The sequence below is a fragment of the Anopheles cruzii genome, chromosome 3 (genome assembly GCF_943734635.1).
Source record: "Anopheles cruzii chromosome 3, idAnoCruzAS_RS32_06, whole genome shotgun sequence".
In the NCBI taxonomy this organism is placed as follows: Eukaryota; Metazoa; Arthropoda; class Insecta; order Diptera; family Culicidae; genus Anopheles; species Anopheles cruzii.
In genome coordinates, this window is record NC_069145.1 from 76,169,730 (window position 1) to 76,193,871 (window position 24,142).

The 24,142-nt window shown below is 50.8% G+C and overlaps 6 protein-coding genes across 6 annotated transcripts in view; 3 read left to right on the plus strand and 3 right to left on the minus strand.

Annotated features, from left to right (window-relative positions):
- Positions 1 to 1,511: 1,511 nt before the first annotated feature.
- On the minus strand, positions 1,512 to 2,210 carry LOC128271017 (transcription initiation factor IIB-like). Its single transcript, XM_053008447.1, has 2 exons — positions 1,880 to 2,210; positions 1,512 to 1,810 (listed from the first exon to the last, which is right to left on the minus strand). The coding sequence occupies exons 1-2, from the start codon at positions 2,208 to 2,210 to the stop codon at positions 1,512 to 1,514; spliced, it is 630 nt and encodes a 209-aa protein (XP_052864407.1).
- A 977-nt stretch (positions 2,211 to 3,187) lies between these two features.
- On the minus strand, positions 3,188 to 5,295 carry LOC128274505 (transcription initiation factor IIB). The gene is made up of 4 exons (XM_053012729.1): positions 5,013 to 5,295; positions 4,663 to 4,937; positions 4,225 to 4,599; positions 3,188 to 4,153 (listed from the first exon to the last, which is right to left on the minus strand). Exons 1-4 carry the CDS (start codon positions 5,027 to 5,029, stop codon positions 3,870 to 3,872), a joined length of 951 nt encoding a protein of 316 aa, XP_052868689.1. The 5' UTR covers positions 5,030 to 5,295; the 3' UTR covers positions 3,188 to 3,869.
- A 185-nt stretch (positions 5,296 to 5,480) lies between these two features.
- Positions 5,481 to 6,484, plus strand: LOC128271018 (transmembrane protein 242). The gene is made up of 4 exons (XM_053008448.1): positions 5,481 to 5,501; positions 5,786 to 5,894; positions 5,967 to 6,205; positions 6,273 to 6,484. The coding sequence occupies exons 1-4, from the start codon at positions 5,481 to 5,483 to the stop codon at positions 6,414 to 6,416; spliced, it is 513 nt and encodes a 170-aa protein (XP_052864408.1). The 3' UTR covers positions 6,417 to 6,484.
- Positions 6,485 to 6,535: 51 nt separating this feature from the next.
- Positions 6,536 to 9,699, minus strand: LOC128274504 (inhibitor of nuclear factor kappa-B kinase subunit beta). Its single transcript, XM_053012727.1, has 6 exons — positions 9,401 to 9,699; positions 8,908 to 9,305; positions 7,749 to 8,825; positions 7,306 to 7,679; positions 6,818 to 7,234; positions 6,536 to 6,756 (listed from the first exon to the last, which is right to left on the minus strand). The coding sequence occupies exons 1-6, from the start codon at positions 9,519 to 9,521 to the stop codon at positions 6,711 to 6,713; spliced, it is 2,433 nt and encodes an 810-aa protein (XP_052868687.1). The 5' UTR covers positions 9,522 to 9,699; the 3' UTR covers positions 6,536 to 6,710.
- Positions 9,700 to 11,140: 1,441 nt separating this feature from the next.
- LOC128272453 (uncharacterized) lies at positions 11,141 to 20,509 on the plus strand. Its single transcript, XM_053010266.1, is given in 10 exon segments — positions 11,141 to 11,201; positions 11,807 to 11,970; positions 13,082 to 13,271; positions 13,333 to 13,436; positions 13,507 to 13,670; positions 14,118 to 14,260; positions 14,737 to 15,691; positions 15,763 to 15,950; positions 16,020 to 19,159; positions 19,218 to 20,509. Coding segments are annotated over 10 exon segments (5,397 nt in total). The 3' UTR covers positions 19,506 to 20,509.
- A 3,426-nt stretch (positions 20,510 to 23,935) lies between these two features.
- LOC128273805 (uncharacterized) overlaps positions 23,936 to 24,142 on the plus strand; it is a 34,581-nt gene continuing 34,374 nt past the window's right edge. Inside the window, exon 1 of the mRNA XM_053011846.1 lies at positions 23,936 to 24,053. Within this exon, the coding sequence (XP_052867806.1) occupies positions 23,936 to 24,053 (118 nt within the window). The remainder of the gene's footprint in view (positions 24,054 to 24,142) is intronic.

Consider the following 24,142-nt stretch of genomic DNA (forward strand, 5'->3'; position numbering starts at 1 on the left):
ACTAGTCAAAATATACCAAATGCGATAAAAATATACAAACACGAATAGAGGTGCAAGCTGTGCTCTGTTGTTGAGAGAGCGAATTGGCCACCGCGCGCGGGAGTAGGGCGATCGGCGAACACGCTGGTTGATTCGGCGGCAACAGCATTATACTGAAGACGGAAGAAAGAAACACAAACTCAAACAACAACAAAAGCGATACACCTTGGTTGGGCATTTTTCTAGCTCCACAAATCTCCCATTTTGGCAGCATTCTTGTATTACTCAAAAATATCAAAAACCTACTTACCAACTCGACTGAGGAGCATACCTGTTTCGCAGCAATACAGCAGCAGAATCAAATACACTTAAACGAAGGCGCTCGACACCTTCGAAAACGAATATAAACTAATCGATAAGGGACACATACTTAAATCAACCACCACCGGTGGTGTTTCGTTTGCGCTTTTCTGTTCAGTAAAGCAATACTGTAGTAAATAAATTGGAAAACAAACACGAAAGTCCCTGCAAGGCGACGGTTTATAAAACCTTTCAACAAAATATATCAAATCCTTCGATCAAACATTTCAACGGCCGGAGGTGTCGTTGACCACGATATATCCAAGATCCGATGTGCGATGTGGCGGAACGCACGGTAAAGTGTAGTTCGCAGGGTTTTTTGTTCAGCTAGATTCTAGATGTTTTGTACATTAATTCCGCTCCGTTGAGGTGGTGCGGCATTTACGGAAGCATTTATCTTTTCCCACTGTTGAATCGCATCCTCAAGCAGTATTGAAAGTATTTAGCGTCTGTTTTCCATACGTAACAAAAGTTTGTATGTTTGAACTAATCTTATGTTATGCGGCGTGTGGTGCAGCATCGGACGATAGTGAGCATACTAAAACATACATAAATATGCCGTACGAATCTCAAACGATAGTTACAAACGCAAACCCGATCGACAATATTTGTCTGTATCATATTCCGCACCCATTTGGCACGACGCCGACACACAAACCCGATAGAAACGCGACTCGCGCACTCGCGGGTCGATCAGCTCAAACAATAGAGGAACAAGCGTTGTTTGATAACAAATTTTGGTACACATCCCTTGATAGCTACAACATGACGAAAGTAAAACTAGAAAGAAATCAGTAAAAACCCTATACTCGTATTCCACGATGTCCGCATTCGTTCCCTAGCACGGAGCTAGGCACAATTGCCGGAAAGTATCTACTGAACCGTAGCACGTGTGGCCGAACAGCATCCGATGGTGAATTTTTCGAATTCGAAAAGGTTCGCGTAACTGAAAAGTATTAACTCGTATGATGGAAACCAAGTACATGAAGTAACATGATGTGTTGTACAAAAGCTCTTTTCATTTCATCCTATTCTAAAGTAAGGACAAACCCAGAAATCAAACTATGTATGAAAATAAACTATTTAATACAACCACCTTTCGGTGCAGTCTGTACCTAATGTCGCGACTACATGGAGAAGCAAAAGGTAATCGTATTATTATCAATGCTAAGTCAACCATATGCTTCGTGGTGGCGCGGCATATCGTGGAGCGTAGCGGAGTCTTTCACATTCTCGGGAAACAGTTCTTTGGCGTATGGGCACATCAACCGGTACAAGTGCCTGATGGTGGACCCGCTCACACCGGAAATGCCACAGATTTCCTTCACCGTTTTCCTGCTGTCGGATCCCTGCGATGCCACGAAGATGGCAGCGGCCGCCACGGAGATCGGATTCCGGCCAGCAACCAAGCCGATTTCCGTTGCCTTCCGAGCAATGTGACTCGCCCAACGATGTACCTTAGAAGGCAAACCTATAAACAAACATGTTCCTGAAAGCCCTCCGACATAAGCGCTGTCTGAGCCGGCAAAGTAATACATACCGAGTTTTGCACAAAACCGCGGTATAAAGTCGTTCGTCGTGATCCGACCGATGGACATCTGATTGACCTTGACGATGCGCAGGAAGCAGTTACCAAGCTCTTTCCGGCTAATGCTGCTGACGGCACAAATTTCCTTGAACGTCCTCGGAGCCTTTTCCAAGCGGCAAGCAATGTACAGACAGGCCGCCGCGCTAGCTGCGATCGAACGGTGCTGCAGTATCGGGGCTTCGTGCGTTTCCTCGAACAGCCTAACGCCACGTGCAACGATACACTGCGGTGCGTTGATCTTGTCCGCCATTTCGTTGATTTCTTTGTAGCCTAGCGGTAGCATCTGGCTCTGGGTCTCCTGCTTCCGTTTGTCCTCGAAAGTGTATCCTAAAATGTGAAATTGTGAAACAGATCCTTGCAGTAACTTGAGTGGGTGCTCGTTAACCTTTGCTTGGTTCCACTATGGTCGATAGATTTTCGCCGTTCAGTAGCCAAAATTGGCCAAAATTGGAGCCTCCAACACAGCAAGCATTCGTTCGTTTCTTGCTATCGGTGAATTGGTGCCATTCGCACGATGGATCGATCAACCGATCGCCTACGACTAGGCCGCACTCCGGACAAATCAAATCGCCCGTATCCCAATCACCCACCAACCCGGAAACGGGATGATACGGGCAATGGATTCTATCATTCGCTTCTTTATCGCTACAGTGAAAAGAGAAACTATTTAACAATGGCTGCGGTTGGTTTGCAATTTTGTGAAACTTTACCCTGCAAACAACATGTTGGATTGTTGAATTTGTGCGTATATTCCGAAGCGTCTACTAACGGCGAATGCCAAATATAACTGAAATGTAATGATAAACTTTTACACTCTTTTCTTTTCAGATCTCACAGTGGCCATCTTCAATATTGTCGGCATATATATGAAATCACTGTATTCAACTGTACGACTGAACGATTCAACTGATCGAACTACATGGCGTTATGCGAATAGTACCTCTCGCATCCGCGTCTGGAATGCTATTGATATTAGATCTTGATCAAACTCAGCGCACTTAGTCTTAATTCTGTGGTACCGTACGTTATCTTTTTTGCTGTGCTCAGCATAAACGATCGAGATCGAGTTCAATGTTTATGTTACCGCGGCTTGGCGCGCTTCACCCAGAAGATGGTCCCAGCATTCGCTCTGCTACATTGTTTCGGATAAAACATGGAATGGAAACCCATCACTCGGCAGGATTTGGTTCTCTTCCTTTTCTTTATTTCACTTATAAATCAGTTCATCTCGTATTTACTATTTTACTCACCATTATTCTTTTTTTTGCTTGGTGCGCGAGTGCTACACTAGCGTGAAACATAATAAAGTTAACATCTCCAACTAAGTAAATAAATCTTACATAGAGAAGTAAATGACCAATGAAAAATAATACATTTCCTTCGCATCAGGTGCCGCCAGTTGGCGCCGATTTAAGCTAGACGAACGATCACCCTTTCCCGCCCGGGAGACCCAACGGTGGATCTTTGTACGAGAGAATGGAACACGGAAGGGCGCAAACCTTTGCGCTCCCAAAACGACGATCCCGATGTGTGACCCGATCCGTCTTTTGTCAATCACACGTCCGGCATGACGTCTGCCGGGTCGCGAACAACCAGACAAGTGTGTGCTTCCCGTGAATGTTTTCGTATCCATTGTGTTACTTTACACCGCATAGCTCGTGTACATTACCTTACTTCATTAAATAAATCAATCGTTTGTGGAAAAGTTTGTACTCCCGTTTGCGACATTTGTTGTGATGGGAGGGTGGTGACGAACGCAGGAAAGGGGCAAAAATCGTATCGTTCGACATCGTGGGAAAATGATAGTATAGTATAGATAAAAGTGTGTACCATAATCACATCCGATCGGATCGGAGAAAACCCGGGCGCTTCGGAGTGTGCATGGTCATCCGACTAGTTGCCGGTAGGATTGTATTGCATATCAGTGTATCAGTTCCGCCGCTTACACCGGTGGCAACTGGTCGATCGGGGTGAAGAAATTAAAGTCCTCCGGGAACAGTTCTGTCGCGTGCGGGTACATCAACCGGTACGACTGGCGGATGGTGACGTCAGCCACGCCGGCAATGTCGCCAATTTCCTTGTGCGTTTTCTTGTTGTCCGAAGCTTGCGAGGCCATGTAGATAGCAGCGGCCGCCACGGAGATTGGCGACCGACCAGGTACGATGTCCATTTCGACGGCTTTGCGTGCAATATGCGTTGCAGCACGTTGCACCACATTCGGGAGGTCTAGAGGAGAAAGGGTGGATGGTGATCGTAAATCTTTTGCACGAAGGCCGCGCAATTGTTTGCTTGCCTACCGAGATTGGCGCAGAACCGCGACATGAAATCGGCGGTGGTGATGAGATCAACCGAAGTAGCGAGTGCCTTGAGTGTGAGCTTGAAGCAGCGCCCGATCTCCTTTTTGCTGATTTTGCTGACGGCACAGATTTCCTTGAACGTTCGGGGCACTCCCTCCTGCCGGCAGGCGATGTACAAACAGGCGGACGCTTTGGCATCGTTTGATCGGCCCTTCAGATTTTTGCCGTCGTGCACTTGCTTGAACAAATTGTTTGCCCGATCCGTGATCGTTTTCGGCAGATTGATCCGGTCCGCCATCGTGCTGATTTCCTTGAAGGCCGCGATCAGTGCCCGATCGGAACTGCTCATCGTTCGGCGGTTCTGATATTTTGCCGCTGCAATCGAAACAATGGATGGTTAAATAGACGCCGGATTGATAGTGACCATTTAACACCTACTTCCAAACGCATCGAACGATGCCGGACCCGTTCCGGGCCCTATCATGGTGGACAAATCGCCGCCACTTAGCAGTGGGTTTTCCGGACCACCGACACGGGACGGATCGACGCCCGCCTTCTCGTTGCTGAACGTACGCCACTCGGAACCCACATCGATTACCCGGTCACCAACGACGAGCCCGCACTCGGAGCATATCATATCACCCGCCCGATAGTCTTCTATTAGGGGCGCTTCGGGGTGTGAATAACAGCAGACCTTGTTGAGCTGAGCGTCCCTGTAGCGAAGCAAACACAAAACAAATATCACCAATGACCTGGACCTGGCAATGGCCAACCCGTAGAATACCTACCTCGACGAACCCGCCATTCTGTTAGCCACACAGCTTGTACCCGTGAAGAACTATCCGAATGAACCGAATTACGCGATACTTTTCCGACCGAAGTGGTGATGATGCTATTGACTCACTGATACTCTGTGGCAGGTACTACAGAAGCGCACACCCTTTGGCGGGTCAGTTTTATTCCGAGCAAAAAAACGGCTACTGCTTCTCGATATCGGCACAATTGACGAACGTTCAGACGTGGCATACAATAGGCACAGGTTTTAACGATTTTATTACAATTTTCCCCAGGTATTTGTGTTTCTTTTTTGGACCGCTTCGCGAATCGACTTCGCAGTTTGCTTTCGTAGCTGTGCGACTTTTCGGACGTCACATTCACGGCCGACTGACGTTTTGCTCTGCGTTGTCAGTGCGGGCCATTGTCTTGAATTTACACTTTGTGTTCTTAAGTTTCTTGTCAAAACGTTTGAAACAGGCATGCGATACAGCCCTGAAACAGTTGGTAAGCATATTGAATTCTCATCATTTTGTGGCTCTGAACTGAAATCATTTCATCCATTAAACTAACTTCTCAGCATACACGAAACACCTGCAAAAGATTGTACAAACGTAGACCAATCCTTAAGTAAGGGCTTCTCGCTTTCAATAACGCAACGTTGCGTGCAAGACACTTTTCACAGTCCAGCGAATGAAATATTTCACTGCTGTTCTTCAATGTTTTGACGTTTATTTATTTTGGTTTTGTGATTCGTACAAAAAAAACATGCGAATTACATAAAAAGAGAACAGAATCCGGAGATACAGAATTAGCAGCCCTTAAATCCGTGATGGAGTCCGAAAGCCGGTTACCACTGGAGCTAAGCGAAGAGGAACGTAAGTTCCGATTCAGAGGTAACTTCACACTCGTCTTCCCCTTGGGCATCATAGTAAACTGCTTAATTTTAATTTTCCATTCATTCACAGCGGCTGCATTTCTTGCATCAGTTGGCGCCACAGCAGGCATAGCCGGGTTCAGTAAAGCCATCATGTCCGCGAAAAAATCCGACCCAAAGTACTTCGACAAAGGTTTGCACGCCAGTCTGATGCTGCACGAAGCCGGCACAAGCCTAGCGCTGCGCGCTCTTGGTTGGGGAACGCTGTACGCCGTGCTCGGCACGGGGACAATCTGTTTCGGCATCTGGAAGCTGAGTGGAGCTAAAAATGTAAGTAAATCAATGAACCAGTGTAAACGGCCCGGACCGCATTTTGTGACGATTGTGACTCTTGTAGATGCAAGAATTCCGCGAATCCGTGGGCCGAGTGCTGCCGCGAGTGCCACGCAACGATCCACCGAAAAGTCGAACCGAGTTCGAAGGACTAAACGATCTCATGGAATACCTTTCCACGTGGGGCACCAGGAAGGACGAGAGTTAGGTCTCGGCACATTCTGTAGGGGAACTCTCCCGTTACTAAATCGAAGAGATAATTTTTTGTCTGTAAATACATACCATAGCTGTTTAAAATAACAATCAATATTCTTCCGTTTTTATTCGTGCGATAGGGATAAACAATTCACTGGCTTAAAGCTATACCATCCCACTGGTAATTCCAGCACTCCTTCCGCAGGCTTCCTGTGTGATCACCGTAGCACCATTCATTTTGCTTCGAGGCACATTCTCTAAGGAAGAAAAATTCACAATACTTTCACCGAGCTTGGCATCGTCGGCCTCACTTCTGCAGCATCGTAAAACTATCACTCAGCAGATCGTTGGTCCTGCAATTAGAAAACAGTTATTACTCCGTCATGACCATAGCCATACAGAGGGCGCACTCACGTCATAATCAGTGTCGCATTGGCCGAGATCAAATCATCTACATTGGGGCCCTCGCCAAAGCACAAGAGATTCTCATCGATCGGTGTCCCATCGCTACCGTGGGCCGCATGTAGCGGTGTCATTGGGCCTCCAAGTAAAAATTGGGGTATCCCATTGCCTGTCGTCGGCAGGATTCGATCGAGATCCGGAACGGAGCTACCGGAAGCTTTCGTTGTTTCCATGGACTGCACCCAACCGTTTGGAATGACGATCGAGTTTTGGCCACTGCTGGAAGCTCCTTCTTGCAGTTTCCACACACCGTCCTGCTGCAGCAGTGTAAGGCGAGCCAGATCTCGTTTAAACTTTTCCGTCAGTTCCGGCATCTTCTGAAGCACCTTTTCAATTTCCTGCATTTCGTGGCGAATGTCAAGCAGTTGCCTGGAAACCAAACGGACCAAGATTGAAATCTAGTAACCCAATATATTGTTGGAGCAGACGGCGCCACTTACTGTTGCAGCTCAAGAAACGGCGGATCGCGCAGAAGAACGTCTCGCCGCTTCAAACACTCGTACACAGCCTGCGACATATCCATGTGGGTCTTATCGTTTGTGATCCGTTCCATGATGCGAGCCCGGGTCTGCTCGTACCTTCCTTCCACATTTTTCAATCCAAAATAATCAGGTTGTGGTTGTTGCTGATGTAGATCGGAATCACGCACCAACAACGGATGCCGGAGAGCATCACGGCTACGCTTCAAGACCGAGTCGTATCGCTTGCATATCTTATCGGCCATCTCCGCCACCTTCCGAACGTTGGACTCGAGGCGCGTACAATTCTCTTCCCACTCGCTACAGGCCGCGTCAAACCGGGAACCGTCTATTTGCTGTTGGGGAACACAAAAGAGATCGAGTGAAATCGAAGACAAAGAGATCGCCATTAGCGTTTATCGTACCCTGCGCAGAATGGGTGAGTCACGGGCGTGCGAAAGGGTCAGCTTATGGTATTCGACTCCACCCAGAATACCGTACACGATCTTGTTCATCCGGTTGATCTCGTCGCGCCGCGCCGCGATACCATCGTTCAGCAGCAGCCCATAGTTCCGGATGCCGTCCAGGAGCAGCACGTACTGACGCTCTTCCCGCGCGATAAAGTGGTACGCGTTGGCGCTAAATTGCCGCAGTATGTGGGGCTTCAGCTTCACTTTGATGTTTTGAAACACGTCCGTAATACTCGTCGGTATGCGAGGCTTCAGGTCACGCTGCACGATCGCACCGCCGCTACCTCCGTGAACCACGTACAACATTGGCCGCTCATCGCCGTACACTCCCGGGAGCCACAGATCCATCGGGCGCGTCCCTTCTTCAATGCGCGATCGTTTCTGTTCCAGCGGAAGAATGAACTCGATCTCGTTCACCGGGATACCGGTCGCACGGTATACCTCCTGGCGAACCGTCCCCATCGTCGAATCCTCCGTCACCTCTACGTTCATCCACCGGCAATCGTAGAGCGAGAAAAGTGTCAGAAACTTTCGCTCCAGAAGTTGATCGAGAAGAGAGAAGATCTTCAACACCATCGAAGGGGAAGCTTTCGAATCTTCTGCAAACTTGACCACCTTGGTCGTCGCTGGCGGTGTCGCCGTGTCCGGTGCGAAACCCCGAAGTTTGGGGCTCCACTCGAGGGCCAGCACAAGCCAACGTTCCAGCTGCTGGCGCAGTCCATCGGAGATGTGATTTTCGGGGAAAATGTCACTGTGGTACGTGTAGTTCTCACGATTGTCCTCCGTGATGGCGATGTCGGCCGATTTTTTCTGCTGCACGTGCAGCATCCACTTGGTGATCGGCGAGTGGGGAATGAAGGGCCGCACACCGGTGACAATCTCGAACGCAATCACTCCCATCGACCAGTAGTCGACCGAGTTATTGTAGCGATCACAGTAGATCAGATCCGGTGCAATGTACTCAACCGTCCCGACTAGACTGGCGTTTAAGCTTTGCTTATCAAGCGCCTTTGCGTACCCCAGATCGGTGAGCTGTAATGGATACGCCACACACGCCAATGAATAGTTTATTATTTATACGATCTGATAAGAGAAAAAGAAGAAGCGGACGAACCTTGTACACAAACCGATCACCCTGCTGCTTAAGTACCAGATTCTCCGGCTTTATGTCGCGGTGAGTTATTTTTAGGCTGTGTAAATAGGAGATTGCATTGCGCAGCGAACGCAACACTTCGCGCACTTCCTGCTCAGGTAATCCGGAGCAATTTTCGACCCGATTCAACACCCGGCGCAGGTCGCCCCCCTCACAGTATTCCATACACAGCACCGGAAGTCCGTTGGCGGATCGGCGCAGCAGCTCCTGGACAAACGAGTCCGGCTCGACCGCAACCGTGCGAACAATATTATCGTTGCGTACCGTTTCGGTCATCAGCCGCACCTCGTTACGCCACCGTTCACAGTGTTTATCAGTAATTTCGTTCTTATCTTGCAGCATGTGGAATTTCTTTATCGCTGCAGATGACCGGCCGGGAAAGGGAGAAGAAAAAAGACGAACAATTGAAGCATCTCAAATTCCTTCCCTGGAGAGCAGGGACGAACGAACTTACCGACCGTTTGTTGGGTTTTTCGGTTCCTCCAGAGGCTAACGACACCGAAACCACCGTTGCCGAGCCGTTTTTCACGGCACCAGGCACCGATTTCGGGAGGGTCTTCGAATGGTTTCAGCATTATCGTGTCACTATGGCACTAGTTTCCTAATCGGCAGTCTTTATCTTCAACACAAATTTGCGTTTGATTTCTCCAAAAAGAAAGAGTCGACGGAAGAGAAAGAGCTTGGCCCGTCCGGCGAATCTCTATAGCCGGAAGATCTATTTTTATACACTGTGCGCCTCACATTGCAGATCGCATAACCGGCAGCTTGTTTCTGGGGCCAGAGCGTCTTCAAAACTGCTGGCCCGTTTCCCTGCACCGCGTATTGCGTTCTATTAATATCTACGAATGATGAATCGTGAATTACATTTGTTTGGTACGAATGAGCAAATGAAAACAAAATACTACGATTGCCCATCTGACAGTTACGCACTAAACCCATCAACTAGTGCGCAAGCAAATTGAAATAAGTTCATATTGAACGCCGCCGTTTTTTGAAATGTTTTTAGGCATTCTTTTTTGATTAAATACGGAATTCGCCTCTCATTTTTCATATTTCAAACTTGACTTTCGTCACAATAATGTTCATTCGGGTTTTGAATTGCGATACAAATTCTAGTTGAAATTGGTAGTACCAAACGATGTAGTTGAAGATAACAAAAACACATCGAACAGATTAATCGGTCATGTTCCCATGTTCGGTTTTCATTAACAGGTAATCGGTTTTCATTACCAAAAGTATATTTGAATGTCCTTCAAATGTTGTTCCTTTATCATCACGTTCTAATCACGCTAGCGCCAGGGATCAAAAATGACAGTTCACCCGCGTGAGAAGTGAGAACAGTCCGTTCGCGGCTTCTCACTCAGCGTTTGGGTCGTTCATTGATAAATTCCTCCACACTGAGCGAGACGGCAGATGCGTGTGGGCGGCTTTACCAGCGCCAGAGAGAGCGAGCAGAAAGAACTACAACTCGAGGCGATCTGTCAGATTGTGAGCCTAACGCTTCTCGCCAGTTCTCGCTCAAACGTCTGCTGGTGAAGAGTGAGTTTGCTTTTGCGTACCGTGATCGGACAACCGAAAGAAAAAAGTTTATCACCGAACCGATTAAACCCCGCAATTGGCCGCCATCGGGAGGAAAAATGGTCGCGGTTCAACGAATCGCCCTCCGCGAGTAAGGCCCGCCACGATTCCCAGTCGTTCGAGTACAATGGCGACCATTCGCCGCCGCCGTGGTTAGGCACGGTTCTTCCTTCCCGTACACACAGTCACACCATCCCAAAAAATCCAGTTTCCGAAGCGAGAGAAGGTTCAATTCGTCACACTTCCGAACGGACCGGGGCAGAAAAAGCCATCGGCAGCGCATCGCATCGCGATCGCGCGTATTAGTGTATGTACGCGGTGTGTGTGTTTTTGTTGTGTTTTCGGTGTGTGTGAATGTAGCCCGTGAATTGAATTCCTGCGGGGCTGGAAGCTGCGTGCTCGGGGTTCGTGTGTGATTACGACGATTGCAAGCAAATTATTATTGACCGAAAACGGGACCGCGGAGACCGCATCCCGTGTGGTCGACGCGAGAGGCGCAATACAGTTCGAGAACGTACGCTCAGACACAGCCTGCTGAGTGTTGCGACTGCAAATTAGATTTCATCCCCCTTCTTCAACTTTTGTCAACCGTGCCGAGATCGAAGTAGGCCCGGAGATGGCTTATTACATCAACGTCGCCGAATGGAGTCCCGATATGGTGACGGATTGGCTAAAAGGTAGGTTCATTGGCCAGCGCATTCCTGCGCGCTGTTTTACTGTGCGGCTCAGCACAAACAAACACTAAATAAAACAACAAACACAGGGCACTTTTGCAATCGCTATCCCGGGTTTTCGGCTACCCCATAAGGTTACTGACCATACCGTATGCGGCCTTGCCGTGCCCGGAACACACACGGTGAGGCCGCATCACATGTCGATCGATGCAAAAACCCACACGCCATTCGAAAAATGACGAGCTCAACAATTCGCGGAATGCGTAAAAAAACGCGAGGAAGCAACGTGAGGCCGGCCCATCGATCGATTCGGGTCCGAGTCCTTGAGCGCTGCGTCTGCGGAAAAACATGTGTAGCTTTCCGTGCAAGGTGCCATGAGCCGGAACGGGGCCGGAAACTTGGGTGCCACATTCTGTGCGCGCCACACGGAACGGAAACAGGAAGCCGGACGCGTAATTAACTGCATTGTCAACAAAGTGCAGTCGCAACGATCGAGTACCGGCAACCTGCACACGGGCGTGCCTTGCTCTGCAGCCTCCACTACTGGGTCATCGCTTCTAATTATGCTTATCGGGTTTTTTTTTACCCTTTCTTTTCGCGGACAACAGGCCTGGACAACTCCATGTACCACTATGTGCAATCGTTCACCAACAACGGGGTCGGTGGCAAGCAGCTGCTAAACATCCGGCCATACGAACTCGAGCAGCTCGGCATGAATGTGATCGGCCACCAGGAAATCGTCCTCGAGGCGGTGGAGAATTTGAAAAACTTTGTAAGTCTCCACACACTTAATAATTAAAAAAAAATTAATAGGCCAACATGGCAGCCTTCAAACAGAATCGAGCTTCCCTTGAATTCCGTTTCAAATTTAACAAACAATACAGTCACCAAACATCCGTGCTAGTTCCACTAAATTCGGCTCATCATTCTTAGCGGCCAGTCCATTAGTCATCGTGATTTGGTTACATTCACCAAACGCCGTTTTGTCGTCCGCGGTCAAATGAGTCACAACATAGAGCTCATTAATATTGGCCAAAGCGCACCCTTTCCGACCCTATTCAGAAGGCTGCGAGCCATTTGTAGTTATCATTACCAATTACGAAATTGTGTCATCCACATCGACCACATGACGCGAAAATCGTCACCAGCGGCCGCACTAGGCAGGAAGCATATAGCCAAAGGTTTTCGTTCCCTCTGTTCGGCTTGGTTCCTTGGGCCATCATATGCATGGGAACTCTCGCCCGGTTACTCTTGTTCCTTTGGCCCTTTCGCTTCTTCCCTTGCATCGCATCGCCGCTGCGGACGAGATGCATCCCGTCCGGACGCGCTCAGCATGCACGTTGCATCATGTTTTATCCTGTTCACAGACTGGCTGGCCACATTTTACGGTTCGTGCTTCTCCGGAGGCGCTTACAGCGTTCGTTTCTTTCGGTCGCATCGGATAATGCTGCCTCAAGTTTCTGCTGCGCTCGGCAGTATCGAAATGATCCGCGCCGAGTCCCCGAAAGGGCCCCACACACATGCGGGGTTTTGCGTAATGGCAAGTTTGTAGATAAAAACAACATTCCTATGCACTTCGAATGGTACAAGCACACACGTTCTGTGTGGTGAAGACGACGCCGCCCGGGTTTGGTCGGAACGAGGCGTGTGAACTGGGCGCAGCGTGACACGGTTTTAGCATGCTGATTAACACAACCACTTATCATTACCGGAAGGGAGACAAGTTTCGCTCCGATTCGCTGTTTACCCTGCGCCGCGCCGCGCGACGGAGGAAAAAGAAATCGATGCGGAGCACGTACCACGAAGACGAAGGCGGCCTAAAATGGTTTCCGCGATCTGATCTGGAGGATCGTTTTCTTGATTTTTTATCGCGCTTTTGCTAGAACTACAACCTGGACAAGGAAAACCTTCAATTCCTGGCACTACACGTGACGACCGCGGCCCATTCGCTGACCAAACAGCTAAAGTACTCCAACCAGGAGAAGCTCGAAACGGCGGTGCTGAAAGATATTACCCGCACCATCACCCACCTAAAGGCGCTGATCGAGTGGCTTGATCGGGCACCTTTCAAAGGTACGTCTCCGGCTACCGGAAAGGGACATGTGAAAAGGCTAACACTTCATATTCATCATAGGCCTACACAAATTCGACGAGCTCCGCCAACAATGTATGCGTTTCGGACTCGAAATGGCAACGGTAGCAATGCGCGATCGGTTTTCCCTTAATCCGGTGCAAGCGGTAGGTAGAGCAAGCGGCGGTCACGATCCACGGCTTAACACACTTTTCGATCCTGCTGCTTCGATTCCAGATCCAGAACAATGCAGCCAAGCTGGCGGACATCGGAGAGTACATCATAAAGGACATCACCGATCCGATTATCCTGCAGCCGGCATCGCTCGATCTGGTGACGCTCAAGAAACGCGAATCGGACCTAGGATTTCTGATCATGCAAAGCTTCCACGGCGTGCACCGGTAAGTCGCACCGTTGGGTGAAATTTGCTTGATCGTGTGGCCATTGTGTGGCCACTTTTCTATGAGTTCATAATGTTCAAATGAATTAGCTTCAAATGTGTGCGATCATTAGGAACCGGATTCTTCCCAAATCGATCCCCTTCTCGTTCGCGCAATTAGAAGGGCTTGAAAAAGCACTTCCTCTTTGTTTTCCCTTTGCCCGCGGGGGTCTTTGCCGCTTATTTTGACATCATCCGTAACTCGGCACCCCGCCGTTGCAACAGCAGCAGCAGCAGCAGAAGCCTGCGGCGGCGGCGATCCTTTTCCCCAATTATCTCAAACACACTGTGAAAACATCAACCTTTCCTAATCATATACCGTTCGCTTTCCTTGTGTTCCTTTTGTTTCGGGTTCCCGGCAATTTCTCTTCGATGGCGGCGGCATGTACAACCGATGACGCTCACACAGCATTACCGAAATAAAGTTCAACTCGCCCGCCCACAACTCCGGCAAGGTCGAGGAGGGTGACGAAATAGTGCAAATCAACTACCAGACCGTGGTCGGCTGGGAGTACAAAAAGGTGCTGCTGCAGCTGCAGGAATCCCCGCCAGGTAAGCCAGGATGATATGTTTGTACTCGCCGGAACTCACCCCAAATCCCTGACCGTTGGATTTCCCTGCCGCGTGAGAGCGTTTGCCTTGAGGGGCGATTGGTTTCGTATTGTCCCTTCGTGTTGTCGTCGAGGTTTCGATGGCGTTACGATCGCATGATCGGTCGTAAAAGGAAGTGATGCGGACGGAGCAGAAGGATCGTACAAAAAGCAAAATATAGGAAAAGGATCTCAATGCCCAACCCACCGCTGGACAATTATTACATGTTTCCATCCACATCACACAGGGACACCGCTCCGTTGCATGCGTCTTGTGGTCGAAGCGGTTGTAATAAAGTTTGTTTTTCCCTCCCTTTTGTCCGTATCGTCTGTGTTTGACTTCGATGGGTGATCGTGGCCGATGATCGTTTCCCCTTACGAATTGAATTCTTCTCCGCACTAACATTATCCTCTCTCTGTGTCTCTGTCGTCACGCAGATGTGCTACTGACGCTCAAGAAGCGGCCGAAACACCTGAAAATCTACGGCCAAATCTACATCAAACCGTACCGCTTGCCGAGCAAGAAGCGATCGCTCCCCTATCGGTGGGGCGAAAGTTTGCCCAGTCCACGCACTACGGACACGTTCGCGTTGCAGGACTTTTCATTACCCCTCGAGCGCGTGCCAGAGAAGCAGGTCCCGTCGGACACGGAGTCAGAAGGTAGCGACATCATCCTGACACCGACCGATGCCAAGGAAACGGAGAAAGAGATTCGTCTATACCTCCCGAAACCCCGGGCCGTCCTCCAGCGGCGGCACACGCTCTCAAGCTTCAAGGATCTGGTCGGTGTGGGTTCCTGGCACGAACGGACGGCCACCGGTGGTAAGCGGCCACTGATAAACGAGCTACAAAGTTTACGCGATAAGTCCGTTTCGTTCGGGTTCGGGCTGGAGATGGCCCCACGCCCCTCGACCACCTGTCTCGGGTTGGTCGGAAACGGTGCCGGTGGAGCAACGGGCGACGGTGCTGCTGCCGGAGTGGCTACAAAGTGTAGCAGCTTCGGAGGGCTGCAAAGTTCCCTGCCCGACATTGTACCGTCCGAAGGGGGCCGATCGCGACGGGACGCTTCACCGAACGAGGTTTCGGTGTCCGAAGGAGCTGGCGATCGTCGAAGTGGCGATAGTGAAGCTTATAAAGCGGGCGTTTCGAAGGTGGTCCGGTTCGAGTCCAGTTCGAAAGCCGATCAGTGCCATGTGGACACAAAATACACCTGTAAGGTGGACAGCACGGTGCTCGAAACGTTCGAACCGATACCATACGTCGATGAAGATTTGCCGGTGACGGTAACGGCTCCGCGACCGACAGTAACAGAGCGCGTGAAGCGCTTCGAATCGTTTGCAACCCGCACGACCGGTGCTCCCGCTATTGTCACGAATGGTCACCACGGGCCAAGGTACGAGTGAATTTACGGTTCTTTTCTGTCGATTGGTGCCATCTAACCTATCTCGTTTCTTTTTGCCCCAGCACTAACGGTCAGTCTGCAACGCCGTTAGTGGTGCCTCTGAAACCGATTCCTATGCAGCGACACCTCGCCAGAGAACCGGAAGCGCTAGTGGAAGCGATCAACTCGGTGGTGGTTAATCGGGAGATGGTGAAGCGAGGTCGATTGGACAAAAGCTACAGTACGCCGGCGTACGATGACGAGCTCGGTGGTAAGCCAGTGTGGAGTCAGTCTGTTTCATTCTTTACAACATTTCGTTTTCGTTTTCCGTCTTTCGTAGACATTCCTCCAGCAATCGAACCACGCAAAGAGCATCTGCTAAAGGCACCCCCGGTTCCACCTCCACGTCCGAAGCGCACTCTGGAAACCCTCAGTGCGCCAATTCCGGAAAAACCTCCACCAACCTCGCTCGCATCGTGGGAAGCAACACCCTTTTCGGCGGAACCTGGCTTCGTGTCCTCCCTAAGCAATACGCACGACAGCCGAGACGATAATACGAACAAATCTAAACTGGCCAACGTGATCGACCTAAAGCAGAACCGAACACAACCACCACCGATGGCGATCGTGTCCGCAACGCCTCCAAAACCGGCCGAACGCAACGGTAACTCTAGCACGCCAACCGCCACCACCCCGGCACCGCCTATACCGGCCTCTAGGCCATCGATTCCTCCCCCCACGCCAACCGTACCGAGCGTCGCAACCGATGCGTCGTCCTCCTCGGAACTGCTGACTCCAAACAAAACGAAAAGCCTCACGCTGAAGAAGAAACACTCACTGCTCTCGAAGCGTCGCAACGTATCGCTGAAGACGCTGTGCGTCAGTGACATCCAAGGCCACCTGTACCGACGGACGAAGGACCGTAGCGGCGTTTCGTACTGGGCCAAATACTACTTCGTGCTCATCGAAACAACGCTGTACGGGTTCCGCAGCAAGGAGGCACCGAAGGCCAACAGTATGATCTTCCTGGCCGGCTTTACGATCTCGCCGGCGAAAGAAGTGCACTCGCGGCCGCACGCCTTCAAGGTTTACCACCCGAACAAGACGTTCTACTTTGCGGCCGAAACACAGGAAGCGCTCGTCCAGTGGATGGAGTACATTAAGCAGGCCACCCTGAAGGGTACCGCAGGTGGGGCCGCCGGTGCCGGTGCCGGCACCGCTTCCGAGCACAACGTGCGGGAACTTTTCTCCGAAACCGACAGTTCCGACGATGAACTCGGGCTGATGGATAGTACAACGAAACTGAACCTTCTGTGCACGCCCTCTCCGCAGCTCTCATCGTCGCACTCGTTGACCGGCGGTGGCCCCCATGAATGCGGCACTCCAACGTCGTCCACCAAGCATGACACTCGGTACCATCTGAATTTTGGTTCGTTGAAGAAATTTACCAAAATCGGATCGGATGCGTCCGGCGGTGTCGGTGGGAACGGTGCTTCGCCCGCGTCCTCGAGTGGCAACGGCGGTGAGGGAAGCAAGTTTTTCGGCTTTTTCTCCTCACATCGCAGCGTGGAGAAGAGCAACTCGAGTGAAATGCCTGTGCCAACGTCACAGTTTAAAAGCTACCGCAAAGTGCCCGGCGCAAGTGGACTCCAAATCGGAACGGCATCGAACGATGGTTACCCGCTACCGTCGCTGCTCGGTGGCACGGTTGCTGGAGCCGGTCTCGATGGTAGCAGCCGTAGTGTAAGCAGCCTGTCGCTGGCATCGGTCAACGGCGGTACGGTACGGGAGCAGCAGCCTGTGGTTGGCGAGAAGCTGGTCCCACCGCCGGCCCCACCACCCCGACCGACGACTCCCGGGTCACCGAAGCCAAGCCTCCTCCATGTGCCGCCGATTTGCGTCATCCGTGAACCGCCGGCCACCCCGAAGGCAACCATCAGTGAGGCGGCGGAGCTGTTGAATCGGGCCCAGAAATCGAAACGCATCTCACCGCACAACTACATCCACGCTTCGAACCCGAATCTGGTGGAGTTTGATTTTCAAACCTCGAAAGCGATGGACTTTTCGGTGCCGAAGATACACGCCGGCAACACGTGGGACCCGAGCACTCACTCGCACAGCAACCTACAGTCGATGATCACGCTGAAGGACCTGATGCTGCAAAAGCAGGCCGAAGAGGCCCAGGATATGTACAACAAGCGGGTCTGTCTGGGGGTCGAAAAGCTCGACGAACGTGGAAAGAAAGGCTTGGCAGCAGCGGCACACGAAGCCGCACTGGCTGCGGGAGGCGCGGCAACACCCATCATCATCCCGGAAGCGGTCAACAAGATCCAACGGCGGCAGCTTCCGATCACGCCCGATTACGCGCAAAGCTTCAAGCTGGACGACGAGGACATCCTGTACACGCGCAGCAAGGAGGGTCAAAAGTTGCGCGATTTTGGCTACGAAATGATCTCCGGGGACGATGCGTTCGATCAGCGCAACCGAACGAACCGATCGTTCGGCGGAAGCGGTTCCGTTGGTAGCGCGAATGGTAGTTTCTTCGGAAGCAATGGCAACAGCACCAGCGCAGCCGGAAGCAGCGGCGGCGGCGGAGGTTCGATAAAGAAGAAAACCTTCAACTGGATAAACTCCGACCGAAAGGGGGGAGACTCTTCGGGTGGTGATGGTGGCACAGCGAGTGGAAGTGGAACCGGGGGTCACACGATGATCACATCTGCTTCTTCGGTTGGCGGCTCGTCGACGGCATCGGGGGGAGCTTCGTTGGCGTCGACTTCACTGTCGCTGCGGGACAGTTTTAAACGAAGCAAAAACAAAGCGGTCATTGCCCGGCTCGACAACATTAAGGCGAGCAGCGAGAAGTTGTTCCAGTTCAAACAGACGAGCAGTGCCGCCGGCGGAAGCAACAACAATAACGACAAGGAATCGCTGAAGACCAAGCAACTGGATAAACCGGGAACGCCCGGGGCTTTGGTGAATCTGAACCTGAAACACCAATCACCACAAGCGGCGGCCTTTGGCGTTGTGGGCAAGAAGAACAGCAACGAACTGCATGCGGCTCTCGAGCACCATTCGTCGTTGCTGTTTCAGCAAGGGTTGGCGATGGGAGGTGTCGGTCCCACCGGAGCCGGCATCAAGAAGTCCAACACGTGCAATAGTTCGTCAGATTTTAAGGAAAACTCTAGCAAGCTGCAAAATATGCGCAAAAATTCAGCTCCCGAACGCACCGTGACGGCGGCAGTCGGCAGCAGCAATGGCGGTGGCAGCAGTGGTGGGTCCAGTAGCGGTAGCACCACTTCCTACTTTACGAACCTCTCCTTTGGACGCTCCAAAACGACGAAAGAGAAAAAGTGGCTCGCATCGCCGCGGCTGCATCGGGCAATCTTCGGTAAAAACCATCACGCGAACGATCACCAGCCGACCGTTATCGATCACGAAGTTTTTTCGCCGATCTCCTACACAAAGGTTAGAGCGGATTGAGTTTTCTGTTCGAGTGGGAAAATGGTTAATTTGTTTTTGGATTGCTTCTCACCAACAGACTTCCGCAGCTGGACCGTCGACCAACGTCGAGACGTCGATGACGGCCGGTACAGGAAACGCATCCATCATCAGTACGTCATCCGCTTCGTCCGGTGCCGGACTGACGGCGGCCAACTCGTCCCGCAATTCGCCCGACTACCCGAACATGGAGTACCCGCCGGTGTTTGAACCGGAAACGTATTCGCTCAGCGATCCCAGTACGAGCCAAACGTTGCTGAAACGACGACAGAACCATCCTCACCTGCCTCATCAGCAGCAGCATCATCACCATCAGCCACAAAAATGACGACGTTGTAAACGTTTGGCGACGGTTCGCGAACACGAAACGGGATAAACCCACAGGGCATAACCGCCGGAAGAGAACGTTTGGAGCCAATCTCGACCGCCCCCCAGCAAAACATAGAACAACGCTTTATTTAGCTTTTAGTATCTCCCCTAAATCCCTCTTAAACGTTGGTTCGAAATCAATGTTTACGAGTACTTTACCAGCCCGCGTTGAAAAGGACAGCTGGGAAGGCGTCTCGCATGCCAGGACATGTGTCGAATGAAGGGGCAGTCGATTTCTATGTGGCCATTTCGGATGATGGTGCATAGCTATATGTTCGAAAAGATGATATTGTACGTAATGATAGAAGGGCTTACAGGGAACGTTTTGTACAATCAGTTCGGAATACTAATACTAATTCGGAGCATAAGCAAATAGTTAAAATTGTGATTTTAGCGCATCCCTGTTCGGTATCGTTGGTGCGCTAGCTGTGGTTAGCGTTAAATACGCCCGCTCCGCATTGCGGTTTTTGTGAGCATCGGTTTGTAGTAGTGAATGGAAAAAAATTATCTATATTTTAAATGAAAAAAATGCTATTTAAAGCGAAACCTACAACAATGAAGCTCCTAAAGCACAACCACAAACTATATTAACTTATGAACCCAAGGAAAGTAGAGCAATTTGAATATGAAACAAGCTAGCATTGGTAGCTGTATTTGTTTGAACGAGTATGAGCGCTAGCATATAATGGCGCCTTGCAAAGGGCACCTACCGACAGAGACACCAAAACTACGCGACCCTCTGTTTTAGCTGTTATGTAGATGAGTTCAACGATGAGTGTACTATCAAGTAATTTTTAGCTGCACACTTGCAATGTATCCATACATTCCCTACGCTGTGCAAGAATTGCAGCACAACCATACCAGTAGTTCCTCTCCTATCCAGGCCAACATAGAACACAGTGTAGAGTGCTGATTAAACCTAACCTCCGGTGCTCCGGTGGTATAATGTTAGAGTGTGTTACGCCAATTCGCATCGTTGAGCCTGTTTTCTGCACGACACATGGAATAATAAATAGTGCCTTAAAAGTACCTAACCCGCGCTCTGTTTAGTAGTCTACTGTTTTCCTCGCTTCCAAGTTCAACGTTCCATTATTTCATTCGAACATTTGCTTTAAATCTTTTCCCGCAAACCAGCATCGACCGCACTCGTTCGTTTTGACAATCACTGGGCAGCGCGTTTACGGTGCACGGTTGAAGAGTTCTAGCTCGTTATCTCACCGAAGTGACAGCTGTTGTCAGCGGCTCGAATCGCCAGATTCGCACGCGTAAACGGGTGTCCCGTTGCAAATTGGTGTTTCTGTCCGATCCGATACCCACACACACACGCCCCAATCGGAGAGCTCATTCGGAAAGAGTACTCTTTCCAGCGTTCGATGGCAAACTTCATTAGCTGAGCAATTATTTGCTACGGTTCTACGGTTAGTTCGTTCATTATTTTCCAAGTGTTTTCCGTGTTAGATTGATTGCTTTCGCGGTCCGCAACCCCGGGGACATACGCGCGCCGTCGTCAGTGTGAATAAACGTTGTGATTTTCTATTTGCAAAACTTTATCGCGTGCGGATCGAAGCACTCCGGAACCCGTCGCGCTGAAGCATCCGGGAAGGTTCAGGTGCAGGCCTTAGTGAAACTATCAGCGGGGTTCGAGAATCCCAGAATCACACCAGCAAATGTGTGGCAGCATTGTTGTAACACTGAAAGTGATGGAAAATGTGTCATAGTTGTGCGTAAAATGAAGGAGAGATGCGCTGGTCGCTGTGCGTAGGGGCTAGTTGCAAAATCCCCTTCGAATGTCATGTCTCGGTCAGACGGAGCGGATAATCAATGGCCCTGCTGACCGCTTCTAATCACCGCGCCTGACATTGGCCAGTAACTCGGTGTCGGTGAAGCAGCACTGGATGTGTTCCCGGAGGCAGATAAAATTCAATCCACCCTTTGTCGATCGCAGTAGCCGCCGCAGTGTTTCTTCACCGAGCGCGTAGCATCCAGTAGTCACGGTATTTCGTGAATCACTTCAACACCGTGTGTGCGTGCGCTTGTGTCTGTGACCACGGGACGCGGAATCAAAGGAAGGGCGCTGTGCAATGGGACGAATCGTACATTCGAGCGGCCGAGGAATCACCGCTGGAAAGGCCACCGTCGAAACGGGGCCAACAACATAATTTGCAACCTGTGTGTCACCCGCGTCTCTTGGGCGCCAGCCGTGTGCACATGATCTTGTGGCCTGCGGGAAGCGCTGTGCTGGAAAAATAAATAAATAAATAGAAAAGTAAAGCCACGGCCTCCGGACGCGATGGTCAAACCACGGTTGCGGGCGCCAGGCCGAGGGCACCGTGGGCAAGAAAACGGTGTTGGAAAGGCTGGGCGAAAAAACCGTTCCAAGGAAAAGTTAGGTGTGTCCGCCGCGCTGTAGTACACTCCCCAGTGACCATGTACTACAAGGCGCCCCACACAACACCTGCTACCCACCTCTCGTATGTGTGTGTGTGTTTGTGTGCGCGTGTGTGGATTATTGTGTGAACCGAATCTCCACTCACTGTCGCCGTCGACGGACTTTAACGTCCGCGCGCGGTGTTTCATGTAACTATTCGCCGCCGCCGCCGCCGCGTGTAACGGAGGAAGAAAATATCGAGCGGAAAACTTATTGATTTCCCTTTTTTTCGCAAAACCTTGGTGCGAAGACGGTGCGCCGAGTGCGCTGTGGTATGGCGAACGGGCAAAGAGGCTCGGTGAAAGAAGCTTAGAAAATGCTCCCGGTACGCTTGGCCGCCGCCGCCGATCGTCGGTTTACTAATTCACGTAAGAAAACCAATAACCGTTGCGCGGCGCTGCCGGTGCAGAGCTACCGGGGAGAGGTGAAAAAGGGCTGCGAAAAGCGGGCAGTCCGGCATTCGGAAGGAAAGCTCTCAAATGCTAATAGAAAATCGCTCCGAATGGGTACGCGCGACGACGGAACGAAGATACATTTTCCGATAAACATACGATGCCTTTGGGAGACGATCGAACGCGAGAGGAAACTACGTTTGAGAAAGGCGGGTGAAGCGGTGTGAAACGATGAGCACCGTACGCGCGCCGACCGCAACCCGCGAGTCCTGGTGGGAATCAATTTAATTTAAATTTTCATTTCAAGCCACCCTCGGAATGCCCCTTTACTGTTCCCGTCCTGCCTGCTGGATGCAACGCCTTGCCACTCGCACTTGCACACGGCTCACCGACCCCGCGGCTGTCATGTCAACGGCGAGGTGACGTTTTTTGATTGGTGATTTGTTATTGACATTCCATCGGTGCATGGCATTGGGTTTTTTTAGTCGGAAGAAAATCTTCCGCTTCTTGAAGTATGCGCGCGCTACGATGGCACCGAGTACCGAGGCCCTGGAACCGAAAATAGAGTTTTTCTCGTAGACGACGGGCGACGGCCCCGTAATCCGATAAGTGATTTTTACAGAACCCTCGACCCGCGACACACGAGCAAACGAAACTCTTTCTGCAGGGTAAAATTGTGCCACAACAACGCGCCCGACTGTCGACGCCCGCTTCGAAATCGTATTTCGCATGCATCGCTGCACAAGTTATGGTCAATTTCGATTCGTTTGCGGTCGTTACTTTCCAGCCAGATAAATGATTTTGTACATTTCACCGCTTGGCTCTCAGATGAACGAGGTTTGCTATGATGTGATAATGTAAACCGTTTTTTTACAGCAAGGAAACCAGCGAGTGCTTGATAGTGTTGCGTTGCCACCGGGCTCAGCACCACCTCAGTTTGCCATTGGTCCAACCGAAAGGAGTAAAGTGCCGTCAGAAACATAATCGTGCATCATCAAAGTTGGCTGTAGCTGCGAAAGGAGCAAAACCGGAGGAGAAATTGTTAAAATATTAAGTGCAGTGTGCCAGCCGCGGAGTGTCGGTGCGGATTTGACGGCAAGTAAATTGGTCATGAAGAAAAGCGTGTGTGGGAATGTGGGTAGCCCATCCGAGGTCCGTGATTGAGGTGATCCTTCCGTGGAGTGCTATATTCGGATGTGTTAAATAGCAGATGCATTAAATAGCGCTCTCTACACCGGTTTTGCGGTACGGTTGTGTGTGGTGGTGGATTGCCGCCGTACCGTGTGTGTAAGTGTTCCCGGGCGCTGGTGCGATTCTCGGCGGAGATAAAAAGCAAGGATAAAATCACGGCCCGGTAGTAGTAACAGCAAACATAGTCGGCACATTCCTTCCGGCTGGAAGGAAGCGCTCTGAAAGCACACACCGCGCCCGGTGGAAGCGGCTTTGAAGCTGTGACATCAAAAGAGCGAACGGAAAAAGCGTTCCGGAAAGGATTTCTTTCGACATAGCCCAAGACACACCACCAGCAGCGGGAGTCGGAAGTGGTCTACCCCGTAACACGAGAGAGCGATGGCTTCCGGGGACACGGCCGCCATTGACACGATCGACGTCGAGTCGGCACTGTCGACCAAGAATTCCGAGTTTACGAGCAGCAGTAAGGATGCGCCCCTGGAGCTGGATGAATATGGTAAACGAAGATTCTTTCACTTCCAACAGAGCCATATGCCAATGTTGAGAGCCAATTGCGGAAAAACTATGCATCGTATTTTCACCACA